The 16,554-nt window shown below is 43.6% G+C and overlaps 1 protein-coding gene across 2 annotated transcripts in view; it reads left to right on the top strand.

Moving 5' to 3' along the window:
• lix1 (limb and CNS expressed 1) overlaps positions 1 to 16,554 on the top strand; it is a 79,410-nt gene that overhangs the window by 49,815 nt on the left and 13,041 nt on the right. The window contains exons 3-4 of one of the 2 annotated variants that reach the window (XM_039758346.1): positions 6,619 to 6,759; positions 12,546 to 12,641. In XM_039758346.1, the coding sequence (XP_039614280.1) occupies positions 6,619 to 6,759; positions 12,546 to 12,641 (237 nt within the window). The remainder of the gene's footprint in view (positions 1 to 6,618; positions 6,760 to 12,545; positions 12,642 to 16,554) is intronic. The other variant, XM_039758347.1, reaches the window with a different exon arrangement.

Here is a 16,554-nt window from a genome sequence, read left to right as displayed (position 1 = left end):
CCAAAGATGTGACCATCGCTTTGTGGTAGATCAGGGCTGTTAGGGGGATGTGGGAGACGTTCAAACCCTAGCTGGAGCATTGTCTTCACCATTGTGGTCACAGCTCGGTTTGTCATGGAGCAGCAACACTCTTTTTGTTCAACATTGCTCTTCTTTTGCTGCAACTTGTAGGTTTCATTTTTTCTTTAAGCGTAACACAGTATGTTGCATTGGCCACCGATTGTTCCTGAAAAGGCACCGGAGTAGAACCCTTCATGTCCCCAAAAGAAGGTCATCATGCTTTCTTGTTGGACGGCTGTCGTTTAGATTGTTCCTTTACTGGAGAAGATTGGTGTTTCCACTGCTTGCTTTACCTGAAGAAATCCCAGCACGTTGTTCAACAATGGTGCAATTCCACAGTGGATCGTCCATGTTCATTTGCAACCAGACTAATGGCACAGAGCTGCGTTGTGTCTGTTCAAATAACCCATCAGCCATCACAAGTGTGTGGTATTGCGTCAGCTTCAATTCATTGCAGTTACCATGTCATTTTTCAGATTGCGTTTACTTTTGGATTTACCCTCTGCAAGTGTCGGAGTGGATGGGCTGGCATCCCGACTGAAAGACCCTTTTTGATGGAGCACAGGAATGGAGGTGCAACTCAGCCAGTATGGTCTTCAGTTGGAATAATCAAGTAATGGATGAACAATCTGTCCCCAGCACAAGCAGAAGCAATGCTACCTTAGTGGGAACCCAATGTGGACCCCCACATAGTTGTATGAGAGTTGGTCCTTGGGTGCTGCAGGGGCGCCCTGTAAAGGTCAGACCTTCCTGTTTCAGGGAGCTTCTATTTGACCCAGAAGTGCTTCCAGTAGGCAATACCATGGCACCAGAAGATTAAAGGGAGCTGTCTGTCTCATTGTATCAGGGAGTCAGAGACGAGAGGAGGTAGCGGGCGCTCACAGAGGAGAAGAGAAAGCTTTAGTGGTTTATTGTTTGGTGCTGGACTGATTTGATACTGTGGCAAGATTCTGTAATAAAACAATTGATATTTTATTTACCCATTGTAATGGACAGCATGCAGGGACTGGCACTGAATTGGAATCCTTAACCTGGCTCTGCAATGGAAGGACCAGAGACCAGAGAAGATGAACATTGCTGCTTATTCATTCCCCCAGTGCACTAGGTGGCAGCCTCCATGGATTAGGATTCCCACACGGACGTCTGCCAGGCATGCTGGGACCTGTAGTCCTGAGGGTCAGCCCTGTTGGGTTCCGTGGGGAGCTGCCAGGGGGAGCTGAAGGGTTTCACAACTCCTCCATTTTGAGACTTCCGACTGACCTGGAAGTACTTCCATTAGACTATACCCAAGCACCAGATGTACTCCTGTGTTCAAGACTTAAAACAGACCACTTGACCTCATCTGGGCGAATCAGAGTCGGATGGAAGAAGACAAAGCTTGCCTGGGGGAGTGGAAGGCGAGAAGGACAAAAAAGAGATAGATTTGGTTTATGTCACGTTTCTGGTGTTAGGGGCCTCTGAGGTGGCCACTGGCCGCCACACCTTGTATTTGGAATAAATGGTGGCTTTGAATTTTGTTTCGACTCCAACTTTGGTTTTGGAATTAGAGCAGTGGGTCTCAACCTGTGGGGTGGGCCCCCCTAGGGGGGTGCAAAGTAACAAAAAGGGGGGCGCGAAGATGTTAAAAAAAAGAAAACAAGAATCAAAAATATGAAAAAAAAATCTGTTGAAATTAAAACAAATTAACTTAAACTACATTCTGATACAAGAACAATAAATATAGAGTTAGATAAATGTCGATAAAAGTTAAGTAGGTATAATAAAATATACATCTACATTTCAAAAAAATGTTAGGGGGGACGCGATTAAAATACTTAAAGGTTGAGAAGCGCTGCATTACAGCTTTGTTGAGTTATCAAACATTTTTTTATTTCTATCTTTGTTCAAAGATTGGACGACTTTTGTGCTTTGAACCTTGCTGAACAATCAAACGATTTTTGCGTTTGGAGTTTTGCTGAACAACCAAAAAACGAATTTTGTTTTTTGAACCGTGATGAACAATGAAGCAAGTTGTGTGTTTTGACTTTTACTGAACGATAAAACTATTTTTGCTGAATGATCAAATGATTTTTGTGTTTTGACCTTTGTTGAACCTCAAGAGATTCTGGCGTTTTAACACTTCCCGAACAATCAAACGATTTTTGTGTTTTGACTTTTACTGAACGATAAAACAATTTTTGCAATTTGACTTTTGCTGAATGATCAAATGATTTTTGTGTTTTGACCTTTGCTGAACAATCAAGCGATTTTGATGTTTGACGTTTCCCGAACAATCAAACGTTTTTGGTGTTTTGACCTTTGTTGAACCTCAAGAGATTCTGGCATTTTAACACTTCCTGAACAATCAAACGATTTTTGTGTTTTGACCTTTGCTGAACAATCAAAAGACACTCGTGTTCTTACCTTATCTTCTTACTTTTATCAATGTTCTTTTGGTTTTCTCCCTTGAAAGGAAGACCTGTTTTTGATCTCTGCCACTCATTACCAAAGCGTGTCCAAGAGGGTGGGCACTACAGCAGGGGTTCTCAAACTCGGTCCTGGGGGACCCCTGTGGCTGAAGGTTTTTGTTCCAACCAGCCTCTGTTTTTAATTGGATTCCTGTGCTAATTAAGTGAACTGTTGTTTCCCAGATCCCCTGTTTTGGGAATAATATACAAATTAGTTAAAAAAAAAAAAAGTATTAAAATATACTAAGCAGTTATATGTATTTTTTTCTTTTTAACAATATTTTCATCTTGATTGTCATTCTACTTTTCTAGGTGTTCTAATTGTTTAATTAATCCGTTATTTACTACTTTGTGGGGCTGACGCTAAAGTAGTTGCAGCCTTTCACGATTGAGTGTTATTTGCTTGGGTTTCTGCTCTGCTTGTTTTTAATTGTCATTATTGAGATTCAATGAAGGGAGCAAACTGCACAGAGAAAGGGCGAAATGTAATAAAAAGAGAGTTAAGCATTTAAATCCATAGCAAAAACAGAAATATTTCTAAGTTTCTTATAAATGTAAAAATCATGCTGCTGTGCTTTTCCGAATGTAGAATAAAAGATAAATAATAGCAGCTAATTAAATGAGATCAGTGCTATCAGGTGTTGTTACTAATTAGGAATCTGGTTGGAACAAAAACATGCAGCCACAGGGGTCCCCCAGGACCGAGTTTTTGAACCCCTGCACTACAGTATGCCTCGACTGAACATGACTTTAAGGGGTCATTGATCTGACTTTTATTGAAGCACAAGAGCTTTCACCAAATACTATGCTGAAGTTTGTTATATTTATCTCATGTCTGTCGTCCTTAATGCAGTATCAGGATCAAAATCCAGTTTGTTTCTCCAAACTAATGACCCGTATTTAAACTCTACTGCTGCCGCCCTCCCGCACTCAGCTCCTGCCCTGCACTGTGCTTGACTCACTCAAGCGGTGTCTCTTTGATCCTCTGCCCTATTTCTCTCCCTCCCAATGGACCTTTGCTTTTATCTCTGACAATTAATGTGCTTTTTATTTTGCGGCTCTGTCTCTTGATTTTTTTTTTATTTTTTTTTGCCTTTTGGAGTTCTTTAAATCAAAAAGATCATTTGCATGAAATTCTACCGTGGCAGATCAAAGAGGCACAAACTATCCTGTGAGGTTTTATTGTACTCATATTATTCAATAAAACATTAAAGGCTGACTTTTCCATCCATTTGGAGTGGATTCTAAACTTCAAAAGAAAGTATATTGCAAAAGGAGTTTTGTTATTGTTGATGTATAACTATTAAGTCATTCCAACATAAAAGGTGCTTGGCTTTTTTCAAGATGACTAGACCTGCAGGTTCAGATGTGCCTTCAATGCATCACTCGATTACTGAGTAAGCGTTTGCTCTCTTCAGGGGGCTCATTTATAAAGTTTGCGTATGCTCAAAAAGAAGGCTGAAATGTGTGTACGCAACTTCCTACGCAAACGTTGGGATTTATAGCAGAAAACCGGATGGGGGGAACGTGTCCGTATTTACAGCCACTCTGACCCATGAGAACGCAACATTTTAGTGAAACTGGAAAATGACGACACTCTTGATCAAGTAGGGAAATGCAACTAAACCACAAATGCACATTTACAAGGGGATTGTGATTTATAAAAGGGAAGTAATGTAGAGATGTGCGTAACCCCAATTCTATACATCTGATTTTTTATTTTTTGCCATATGTATTTTCCTGTAAATTTTTTTATCGTGCACAAAATTTCACCCTCGAATCCACACAAAGTTTTATAAATGAGACCTCAAATACTTCTTGTTCTGACTCGGGAAGAAACTGATAATTAATATTTTGAGTAAAACCGGGAGATACATGCAAAAGGCAGAAAAAAAAATAAACAATTAAATAAAATAAAACAAAGTAACCGAAACCCAGATGAGAGGCAGAAATCACCGACGAGAAAATCGAAAAGCAGGCAAGACGTGAAAATCAATCATACAGAGAATTACTAAAAGGGTGTGAAGGATTTATGTGCAGGTCGGATAAAACTGACCTTTTATCCTGTCTGCTAATGAACTCAAGGTCACAACCCTGGAGACCCCACCCCTAGAAACGCAGGTCGCCACCCTAACAATGGTACGCAAAATGGCTTCCACTGTAGAAAAAAGCTTTAAAACCTCAAAATTCAGTCTTTACCATGACACTGATAGATTTCATTTTAAATGTTCGTTACAGTGAGACAAATATTACAATAGAGGATTGTTTTGTTGTTGTCATAGAAGGACCCTGCTTCACTTATAATATCCCAATTTTAACTTTTATCCATTTCTCTATTAGTCATGTGTCAGGATTGACTGCACATGTCGTTATTCATCAGCTTATTTAGATTAACCCAACCCCACATAGGGATACCATCAATGTCTGCAATCTGTAGGGGGGATCTTAAGTGGATGAGTGATAATAACATGAGAAACAGAGAAATCTGCAATTTTCTGTCGAGCGAGAGTTGATAAACACCCTAGCTGGGGGATTGTAAAATTTACAGATTGAGTTTGACTACAAAGGCCCATCCCGCCAACCCTAAAATGAGATGGTCTCTCTATATACCCCTGAAGTTTGTTACAATTGGAAACTACATAAACCAGTTTGTCATAGTAAAAATAAAGCTTCTAGTTTCCCTCTAAGCACGATGCTGACTGTCTGTGTTCCTGAACATTTGCCCGAATAGGACCCTTCATATGCCAAAAGAAGGTCATCATGATTTTCTTGGTGAAGAACTGTCATTTGGATTTCTTCTTTACTGAGAAGAATGCCCAAAGGAATCCCACTGTGGCGCGTTATTCAACGATGGTGCAATCGCACACTGGAGTGTCCATGTTCATTTGACCTCCGCTTCAACTGGGCTAATAGTAGAGCTCTGTGCTCTGCAGGTTTGAACTACCCATAAGCCACTGTGAGCATGTTATATTTGATCAGCTTCTATCCATTGCAGTATAACTGCCTTTACTTTTTGATTTACCCTCAGTAAGTGTCCAAAATGAGGTGGTCTGTCTAGTTTCTATGAAGTTTGTCACAAGTGGAAACTACGTGACCTGGTTTGCTGCAGTAAAAGCAAAAGATCTTGTGCCATATGCTGCCATCTTTCCTGAAACTCTAGTGATGTCCTGCCCAGCTCCATAGGCTCACGGCGCTCTGATGCACAGATAGTTTTGTAGATGTGTGATATTGACGCTGTATAGCGTCCGACCTGGCACTGACTCAAACAAAACTTTTATTTTTCTTCTTCAGCTGGAGGGCACGTCTTCCCTGTGAACCCTCCAGCCACAACACAGTCCCAAAGCACTTAAGTCACAGACCACTCTCTTCCTTTGGCACCACCACTCCTTCCAGGCAACCTCTTCCTCTTCCTCACGATTCTGGCCCTGAGTGGTGGTTGCTGGTTCCTTTTTGGCCCTCCCGGAAGTGCTCCCAGTGCTTGCTCACCGGTCTCCAATTGCACTCCCGGGTGAGGCCGGAGATTAGACCAGTTGGGCTCAGCGATCCATGCCCAGCCCCCAGGCGGCCACCTCAGGTCCCCACAGGGTTGTGGAGAACTCCATCTCCCATGGAACTCTGCGGGAAACCGAGGCACCATCGTCAAAGAGGAAACTGCCACCAAGCTTCCCGGTGGAGGTACTGAGGAGTCCATGGCTGCTCCCCCGGAACATAGGGATGAGACCCGGCCGCCCACCACAGATGATTAAATCGTGAAGGGTCTGAAACTCCTCCTTTCACATCTGCATTCCACTCCAGAAAATCACAATTAGTACAACGCACAGCAAAATCACAAGAAATGCTCACTACTCCCTGGTGCATTCAAATGACCTGCAGGGAACTGTGGGCAGTCCCTTGTGGTGAGGTACTGGAGGCCCTGCCTCCTGAGGTATCACCCACAAAACACACTAAACTTAACACAGGCATAGACGACAGAGCAGATAAGTAACAAAGTAACAGTAACACAAATAAATAACATAAAATGTAAATCAAGGAAGTGAACCCAAGCCAGGGGAGGAACCTTGACTGAAACGTAACACTGACTAATCATGATGTGTCCTTTTATGTTTTCTAGTGCTGTCTCACCAAGGCAGAAGCCAGACGAGATGCAGCCAGAGTAGCACTTATGAATTCTGTGTTTAATGAGCTGCCCTTGCGCAGGATATCACAGGAATTCATTCATCGCAGCATCGAGGAGGCCGTTTCCATGACCAGTGTAAGTCTGAACAATTTCTAATACTCCTTTTAGAGAGTCGGCTCTTCCTTTCTGCCTGCCTGGTCTGCCCATTTTGAATCACTCCAATGGGTCAGCTTGTTAAGGACAGGGTTAGGTTTAGGGACTGGACAGAAGACGCAATGTCCCACCTAAACGTGACTAACATGTGGGAGTAAAAGGCACAGGCCACAGAGTGACCCAACAGCGGCTTTAACCCGGTGGAGACATCATTCTACTAGTGTGAGAGCAGAACTGGTGTGCTGAACTGATCACAAAGGAAAGATCAGACCACTTCAAAATGACAAACTGAATTCTGGGATGGGATCAGTTTTAATACATAAGTCTGCCTTAATTAATTAATCTCAAGTGGTAAAAAGGACTACATCAAAGAAGCCATGTTAGTTTATATTAACGCTCTGCTTTGCCAAGAATTCTGCTAACGATGCCAGGGACGAAACCTTGAATAAGGAGCAATGTTTGTGGGCCTTGATGAATATGAATGAGCGAGTTTATTTAAAATGTTCTCTGCTCTTGGTGTTTGATCCTTTTAATCTTTAAAAAATTAACAAGAAGATGTAATGCATGTATTAAAAGTGAATGATAGTGTTATTATCTAAACAGTGTTGCTTTTGATAAAATGTATAATGTGTTTCACCTGTTAGACTGAAATTATTTTAATGTGTGAATACAGCTTACCTGTAAGACAATTTTATTTCTTGAAGGACATTTGATAATCTGCAATTTGTGCTGCATATTATCCTCGGAAAGTTACGGCTTCACAGCCAACCATTCCAGCCATCCCACCGCTGCCAACCATTTGCAATGGTATGGGATGGCACCACACTCCCTAGTTGCATCCAGGACCCTCTTGAACCCTGAATTCTCCATAACAATGAGCTGGGCGAATGAGGACAGACCCACAGTCAGCAAGGGGTTGGTGCAAATTATTAAATTATTAAAACCAAACTGCCAAATAAACAGTGTCCAAACAGTGCAGTTCAAGAAGATCATCCATAAGTAAATAGTCTGATAAAATCCAAATGAAAGGCTGTGAGTTTAAAATTCAATCCAATGATTAAATCAAAATAAAACACAGTCCCCTGGTCCGTAATCGTGTTCCTCTTCTGTCACTGAGCTCAGCTCGCCTTCCTCTCTCCTGTCTCCCCAACTCAACCCATCATTTGCTCAGCTGGCGGAGACACCAGCAGCTGCAGTCCTCCCTGCCAACTCCCATATTGGCTGCCTCCATCGGTGTCCGACAAACCACTCAGAGTTAGTTGTCCTCTTATCATCCTTCACGCTCTCCTGGAATCCCTTGGATTCCTACGGATGACTCCACCACCATCGTATCCACTCCTCCATTTAAATCGGTGAGTAACGATCCACCTCATGAAATGCAAATTGTTCACTTTACTGCAAGGTTACTGACCCAATCGATACTGTGCCGACTCACGGTTCTCTTTCTTCTTTTCATCCTACCCCTTCTCGTGCCTCAGTTCTCTTTTAAAAACTGTGGGATGCAGCTGTGGCTGTTTGCTATTTTTACACATCAATCTACACTCAATAGCCCATAATAATAAAGTCAAAACATGTTAACATCCATCTATCCATTATCCAACTCGCTATATCGTAACTATAGAGTCACGGAGGTCTGCTGGAGCCAATGCCAGCCAACACAGGGCGCAAGGCAGAAAACAAAGCTCCAGCCCACCGCAGGGCGCACACACGCACACACACACACACACCAAGCACACACTAGGGACAATTTAGAATCGCCAATCCACCTAACCTGCATGTCTTTGGACTGTGAGAGGAAACCCACGCAGACACGGGGAGAACATGCAAACTCCACGCAGGAAGGACCCGGGAAGCGAACCCGGGTCTCCTACGAGTCACTAATGCTACCACTGTGCCACCGTGCCACCCTCAACATGTTAACAAACATTTGCAAATTTATTGAAAATCAAAAACTGAAATCTCTCAGTCATACAAGTATTAAGACCCTTAATGTAGCATTGTGTAGAATCCTCTTTGGCAGCAATTCCAGCTTTAGGCCTCTCTACAAGCTTTACACACCTGTAGTTTATCCCATTCTTCTTGGCTGTATGAATCTAGTCATTGTTATGATGTGTCTACCCTAATCTGAGGTGGCTTGCACTCTGGAGCACCTTTTCTTCAATGTCCTTACAGTATTTGTCTGCATTCATCCTTCCCTCAATTCTGACCAGTGTCCTTGTCCCTGACACAAAGAAACATCCCCTAGCATGATGCTATTATCACCATACTTAACAAAGGGAATGATATTAGGCAGGAGACGAGGAGGGCCTGGTCTTCACCAGACATAATTCTTGGAGTTCTACCCAAACAGTTCCATTTTTGTCTCATCAGACCAGAGAACCTTGCTCTTCATCATCTCACAGTCCTATGACTTTAACTCAAGAGTGACTTCCCTGTAGCCATTCTACCATAAACACCTGATCAATGGAGTGCTGCTGAGATAAGCATCCTTCCCACAGGTGCTTCAGTCTCAGGAGAGGACTTCTGAAACTGTTAGACTGAGCATTGTGTTTTTGGTCACTTCCCTGGCCAAGGCCCTTCATGCCTGGTTACTCCCGCTCTACGAAGAGTCCTGGTGATTCCAAACTCCCTCCATTTCATGATTTGAATTGAAGCCACCATACCTCAGGGAACACTCAAAGCTTTAGAAATGGTTTGATCCTCTTGTCCTGATCTACTATATGCCAACAAAAATTTGATTTTGGAGGTTTTCTGAGAATTTCTTGGACTTCCTGGTTTGGTTTTTCTCCTGACATGCAGTGTGAATTGTTGGACCTCCTATACACAGTGTTGACTCTTGGGGTCACTGTTGCCCCTTACACCTAACAGACAGATACAGAGGACACAGGGTAAAAGCACCAAGAAGTATTTTTTGTTCTTTGTTCTTCTTGTACAGTGCCCTGCAAGCACCACGGTCACTATAAACAGGTAAATACACAAGCACAAACACAAATCTTCTCTGTCTCTCTCTTTTCTCCTCCACACCTCCCAGCAAGCTTTGTCCACCTCCACCCAACTCTGGCTCTCTTTATATATTGTTCAACCTGGAAGTGCTTCTGTTCTTCTGGGTCCACGTGACTTGTCAGCATTTCCGGGTCAAATGGAGAATTCAGGTTTTCTTCAGCCCGGAAGTACTTCTGGATTTCCATCCTCGTGACTCACTAGTGCATCCGAGCTATGAGGGAATTTTGTCTCCCCAGGTCCTTCCACAGCACCCCCTGGTGGCACCCAACAGGGCTGAGATACCGAACTCCAAGTCCCAGGATGCCCTGTGGGAGTCCAGGGCACTGCTACACTCCAGGGAAGCTGCCATCTAGCATCTTGGGGGAGACAGTGTCCTAAAAAAAGTTACTGTCCCAAATCCTACCATATCAGGGGCGCTGTCGGCCATCTCTTACAACAGGTATACGCTTTTCTAAATGATGGTCGGTCGATTCAATTTGCCGTATGTGGACTCCAATCAAGTTCTCGCAACATCTCAAGGAGAATTAAAGCAAACAGAATACACCTGACACAACAAAGGGTCTGAATACTTACAGAAATGAGAGATTTCAGGTTTTCGTTTTTAATAAATATTCTGAAAACTTCTTTTCTCTTTAACTTTATGGGCTGTCAAGTGTACATTGATGGTCCAAACTGGCAAATGTATCCATTTACTAGACATTAAGCCCGTTACAATAACGGGTGCTAGAACAGTAGTGCATGAACAGTCTATATTAAATGGCAAGGGACCTTGACCTCATACTGTTTGTTGTCTTAATTTTTTTTTGTCAAAAATATTTTTGCAAGAAACCTAAAGTAAAACAATAATAAAAATAAAGTAGAAACGTATATGACAATACAGTAAGTATAATTAATATTGCCTTAGTGTAAAACTTTGTAACAATCTGTAAGACACAATATCTGAAGAAGATATTTCGGTAAAATGTTCTATTTTTTTACCTCATGACATTTTTCTATAACATTTCATTACAGACAACATTTCTTGTAAATATTCTGTCTGAGTCTGGCAACAGTTTGCTTTGTTCAGGACCATCAACAACCTTGACAACAACATCTGGAAAACTTCTAACTCTTGATAATGCAACATAAAACTGACCGCAGCTGAATGCTGGTCCTGCCAAGTAAATGCCAACCTTTTCTAAGGTTTGCTCTTCTGAGTCTTTCTCTTTTAGCGTTTTTCTGACGCTCATTTTCTTTTTCTTCAATCGATCTATTTGCTCGTATTTTTCTTTGTCTTTCAGCGTTTCTTTTGTTGATGTTTACTTGTTGAGCTGACCGTTCTTCTAGGAGATGTTGCTTAAATAGGATTTGAGTCTTTTGTCCTACTCGATGTGTCCTTTTTTTTTTGGGTGGCATGTTGTTAGTAGATACGTCCGTAATATTTTCTCTTACAGTAATACTGGCTTGTATGTGGCTGTAATATGCGTCACTGTATTGCGTGCGTTCTCTCGCAGTGATACTGGTTTGTATTTCCATAAAATGCCTGTAATGTTCTCTGACAGTAATACTGGCTTTGATGTCCGTAATATGACTTTAATTTTCTGTCACAACAGTGGGCAATCAGCAGAGTGTCCCCAGCAACTGATGCAATCAGTTTATAATCGTGACTGTGTCGTCTCCCCAGCAAGTACTGTGCAGTTCCCCAGCAAGTATTTTAATCTGTGCTGGCGTGTAGCTAATTATTGTATGTGTGGCGTCTCCCCAGCAACAGATTTTATGTGCGCAGTCGCGACTACCCAATCAGCACTCTCCCCAGCAATGATGTCCTTAATTTACTTATCATGCGCGGCTGTGGCTAGGCCATTCACTGTGCGCCCAGCTTCCAGTGTGTGTGCGTCCATGGTGCCATGCGCATGGGCGGGGCACGGTGCGATGCATGGCGCGGACCCGCGCATGTGCACTTCACCAGAAGACATCTGGACGCACACAGGGGTTTTATTAAAGTGGATAATGAAATCTACAGCACAATAAAGTGTGCAGAAAGTGAAGGGGTCTGAATACTTTCTGAATCCACTGGAGTAGATTAGGCAGCAGGATGGAGAAGAGTTCAATGTTGCTACCTTCTCATTTGAGTCCAGTTCTGGCACTGTCTCTGTGCTGTTTGCATGCTCCCTCCACCTCTGTCTTGGTGTTTCTCCATTTTACTACCTAAAGCCCACATCCTGTTAAGTGACGCCTCCAAATTGAGCACATGTGAGTGAATGCGCCTTGTGATGGACTGGCTGTGCTGCCAGAATATGCTGAAGCCCAGCGTGACCCTAAATTTGGGTTAAGCCGCTTCTGAAATGGCAGAGTGAAGGAGAGTAGTTTTGGTTCAACGTGCATCATTTAATGTGGCACAGTGGTTAGTGCTGCCACCTGTCACCTCACCTCCAGAGTCCCAGGACTGAATTTCTGAAATGGTCACCATCTGTGAGGAGTCCACACGTTCTCCTCTGTCGGTGTGTGGAGTTTCCACTGTGCTCAGAGTTGCGTGAGACGTTACTTGGACATTCCACGTTGGCTCGGTGTGAGTGAGTGAGTGTGCCCCTGTAATGGACTGGTCTTGTGCCAACTGCTGTTCAAATGGGTTCCAGTCCCCAACCCTGCCCTGAGACCCTGGATTGGTTTGAGTGGATTCGGAAAATGGATAGGTGCAGGAACCCTGTGCATATGGTTGTGCAACCCATTTAATGTGGATTCTGTTTTTTTTTATGATATTTTCTTTTTTTTTTGTGTGCAACAAGGGCAGTTTAGGTGATGCCAAGGATCCTGGAACAAGCATTGGAGCCTACTGCTATATGCTGCAGGCAAATGAGGGCAAAACCATGTTGGAATTTCAGGTAAGAAGTGTGTTACAATGTTGGGCTATCGTCCAAATACATCACCATAGGAACAAACTCTGCTTATGAGTTGAGACACTAACTGGCATAGCGGACCTCCGTTGTCTTTGTAACCTGTGTGACAGTTTCTTCACATCCACGCTGGACAGCGTGACAAAGCGATAAAAACAGGGAAAAAGTGCTATTTGGGCACAGTCCGTAAATAACATATATAGTTCAGATGGTAGTAGCCAATAGGTTCAAAAAAAACTAAATGAATATACAAATATGTGAATATTTATAATGGCAAAGATCCATCAAGAAGGCTGTGAGTTTAAAATTCAATCCAATGATAAAATCAAAATAAAACAAAGCCCCCGGGTCCGTAATCGTCTTCCTCTCCTGTCACTGAGCTCAGCTCGCCTTCCTCACTCCTGTCTGCTGTGGACACTTTTTCTATGGTGTCGTTTCTTGTGACTGAAGACAGAGAGATATAATTAAAGTTAGTGAAATTCTTTTATTGATACTGTCAGGGATGCCAGGGGCCATGACCCGGCCGGGACGCCAGGAGGGACCGGAAGAGGGTCAGAGCCCGGCCTGGATCACGTGGGGTTTGCCTTCCGGGTTGCTTTGGGGGCCACGGGTCAAGGGCATGGAAGCCTTTCCCTGTAGGGGCCCGTGGTCCCCGCCAGGAGGCACCCCAGTGCCTTGGGGACCTGTTGCCCCAGCACTTCCGCCACACCAGGAAGTGCTGGGGAAGATTTAGACGGCGCCGGAGAGCAGCCGGGACGACAACCGGCACTTCCGCCACGCTGGGGCGTGGCCAACGGAGGAATGCCGGGAACACCAGGTGCTCATCCGGGTCATCTATAAAAGGGGCCGTCTCCATTCATTCGGGGCTGGAGTCGGGTAGAAGGAGGCCGAAGCAAGAGGAGTGTGGAGGCGGCCGAAGAAAGGCATTTGTGGCCAGGACTGTTTGGGGTACTGTGCACTGAACTGGGTCTTTGTGACCATTATTTGGGGTCTGGGTGACCAATTAACTGTAAATATTGTAAATAAACGTGTGGCGGTTTGTGCAAAACAAGATGTCTGCCTGTCTGTGCCCGGGCCAGGTTCACAATACACACCAGGAAAAGGTTAAATGACAGAGAAGCACAGTCCTAGGACACCTGCCCTTTGTCTGCCCCGAGGGGTCGGTGTCCCAAATTCTTATAGGGTTTTTGTCTTATGACTTTAGTTACACAAGTATTTCAAAATATTACCCTGAATCAGCATTATCAAAAATCTAAAGGTGGAGTACATCTGTTAGTTTCCTTAGTTTGGGGCCCGATGAGTCCACACCCGTGGCCTTCCATCGAGACGCCCAGAAACAAGAAGTAGCACTTGTACTATAAGCATGCAGGGTCCGCATGACTCCCACCACATACACCATAGAACATGCTTTTTGTCACGTACGTCAGATTTGTCAAGCACAAGTTATTGACCTGTATTTTTATTTTTTCCACACTCCCCAACTCAACCCATCATTTGCTCAGCTGGCGGAGACACCAGCAGCTGCAGTCCTCCCTGCCAACTCCCATATTGGCTGCCTCCATCGGTGTCCGACAAACCACTCGGAGTTAGTTGTCCTCTCATCATCCTTCACGCTCTCCTGGAATCCCTTGGATTCCTACGGATGACTCCACCACCATCGTATCCACTCCTCCATTTAAATCAGTGAGTAACGATCCACCTCATGAAATGCAAATTGTTCACTTCACTGCAAGGTTACTGACCCAATCGATACTGTGCCCACTCACGGTTCTCTTTCTTCTTTTCATCCTACCCCTTCTCGTGCCTCAGTTCTCTTTTAAAAACTGTGGGATGCAGCTGTGGCTGTTTGCTATTTTTACACATCAATCAACACTCAATAGCCCATAATAATAAAGTCAAAACATGATAACATTCATCTATCCATTATCCAACCTGCTATATCCTAACTCTAGGGTCACGGGGGTCTGCTGGAGCCAATCCCAGCCAACACAGGGCGCAAGGCAGGAAACAAACCCTGGGCAGGGCACACACACACAAACACACACACCAAGCACACACTAGGAGACAATTTAGGATCGCCAATCCACCTAACCTGCATGTCTTTGGACTGTGGGAGGAAACCGGAGTACCCTGAGGAAAACCACGCAGACACGGGGAGAACATGCAAACTCCATGCAGGGAGGACCCGGGAAGCGAACCCGGGTCTCCTACGAGTCAGCAACGCTACCACTGCGCCACCGTGTGAATATTTATAATGGCAAGGATCCATCAAGAAGGCAGAAGCCGTCCAAATGCTGCCAACACTCTAGCTGTACATTTATCAACATGACTCACTGAAGAACTGGATGATAATTGTACTGTTCCACAGGCTTCTCTTCGGCCTGGATATGTATGTAAAAATGATACTGCATTGCAGTTTGGGAATGGAGGCTATATTTTAAATGAAGTTAAATAAACTGCTCAAAAAAATTAAAGGAATGCTTTGAAAACACATCAGATCTCAATGGGGAAAAAAATCCTGCTGGCTATCTCTACTGCTATGGACTGATGTGGCGATGTGTTAGGAACGAAAGGACGCCACATCGTTTGAAGGAAGTGAAAATGATCAACCTACAGAGGGCTGAATTCAAAGACACCCCGGAAATCAAAGTGACAAAATGATGTGGCAGGCAGGCTCGTCCATTTTGCTGAAATTTCATTGCAGCAACTCCAAATCGCACTCAGTAGTTTGTATGGCCCCCACATGCTTGTAGCCATGCCTGACAACGTCGAGGGCGTATGCTCCTAATGAGACAACAGATGGTGTCCTGGCGGATCTCCTCCCAGATCTGGACCAGGGCATCACTGAGCTCCTGGACAGTCTGAGGTGCAACCAGGCGGTGTCGGATGGACAGAAACATAAAATCCCACCCTGAAGTGTTCTATTGGATTGAGGTCAGGTCAATCAATCAATCAACATTTATTTATATAGCACATGTTCATACAAAAAAATGTAGCTCAAAGTGCTTTACAAAATGAATAGAGAAACAGAAGACACAATAAAAAATAAACATAAGTCAACATTAATTAACATAGAATAAGTAAGGTCCGATGGCCAGGGTGGACAGAAAAACAAAAAACTCCAAAGGCTGGAGAAAAAAATAAAATCTGTAGGGGTTCCAGACCACGAGACCGCCCAGTCCCCTCTGGGCATTCTACCTAACATAAATCAAACAGTCCTCTTTGTATTTAGGGTTTTCATGGAAGGACCTGATGATGATGGTCACGTAGACTTCTGGCTTTCAGTCCATCAATGTTGGTGCATCATGATGCTTTGAGTAGGTGGTGGTGGCGCAGGCCACCACCACAAAGAAACCGGAAAAAGAAACAGAAGAGAGAGTAGGGGTCAGTATGGATTTTGGAGCCACTGTGAATAATTATTATGAAGAATTGAACATACAGAGTATCAGTATTAAGTTAAAGTGAAGTTATAAAAGGCCATGTTAAAGTAATGTGTTTTCAGCAGTGTTTTAAAGTGCTCTACTGTATTTGCCTGGCGAATTCCTATCGGCAGGCTATTCCAGATTTTAGGTGCATAGCAGCAGAAGGCCGCCTCACCACTTCTTTTAAGTTTAGCTTTTGGAATTATAAGGAGACACTCATTTGAAGATCTAAGGTTAAGATTTGGAATATAACGTGTCAGGCATTCCGATATATAAGATGGAGCGAGATTATTTAAGGCTTTATAAACCATAAGCAGTATTTTAAAGTCAATCCTGAATGACACAGGCAACCAGTGTAGTGACATCAAAACTGGAGAAATGTGTTCGGATTTTCTTTTCCCAGTTAGGATTCTAGCAGCTGCATTCTGCACTCGTTGCAAATGATTTATGTCTTTTGGGTAGTCCTGAGAGGAGTGCGT

Source organism: Polypterus senegalus, chromosome 7, assembly GCF_016835505.1.
Source record: "Polypterus senegalus isolate Bchr_013 chromosome 7, ASM1683550v1, whole genome shotgun sequence".
Lineage (NCBI taxonomy): Eukaryota > Metazoa > Chordata > Cladistia > Polypteriformes > Polypteridae > Polypterus > Polypterus senegalus.
The sequence above is the reverse complement of the archived record's forward strand: the minus strand, read 5'-3'. Positions and strand labels throughout refer to the sequence as shown.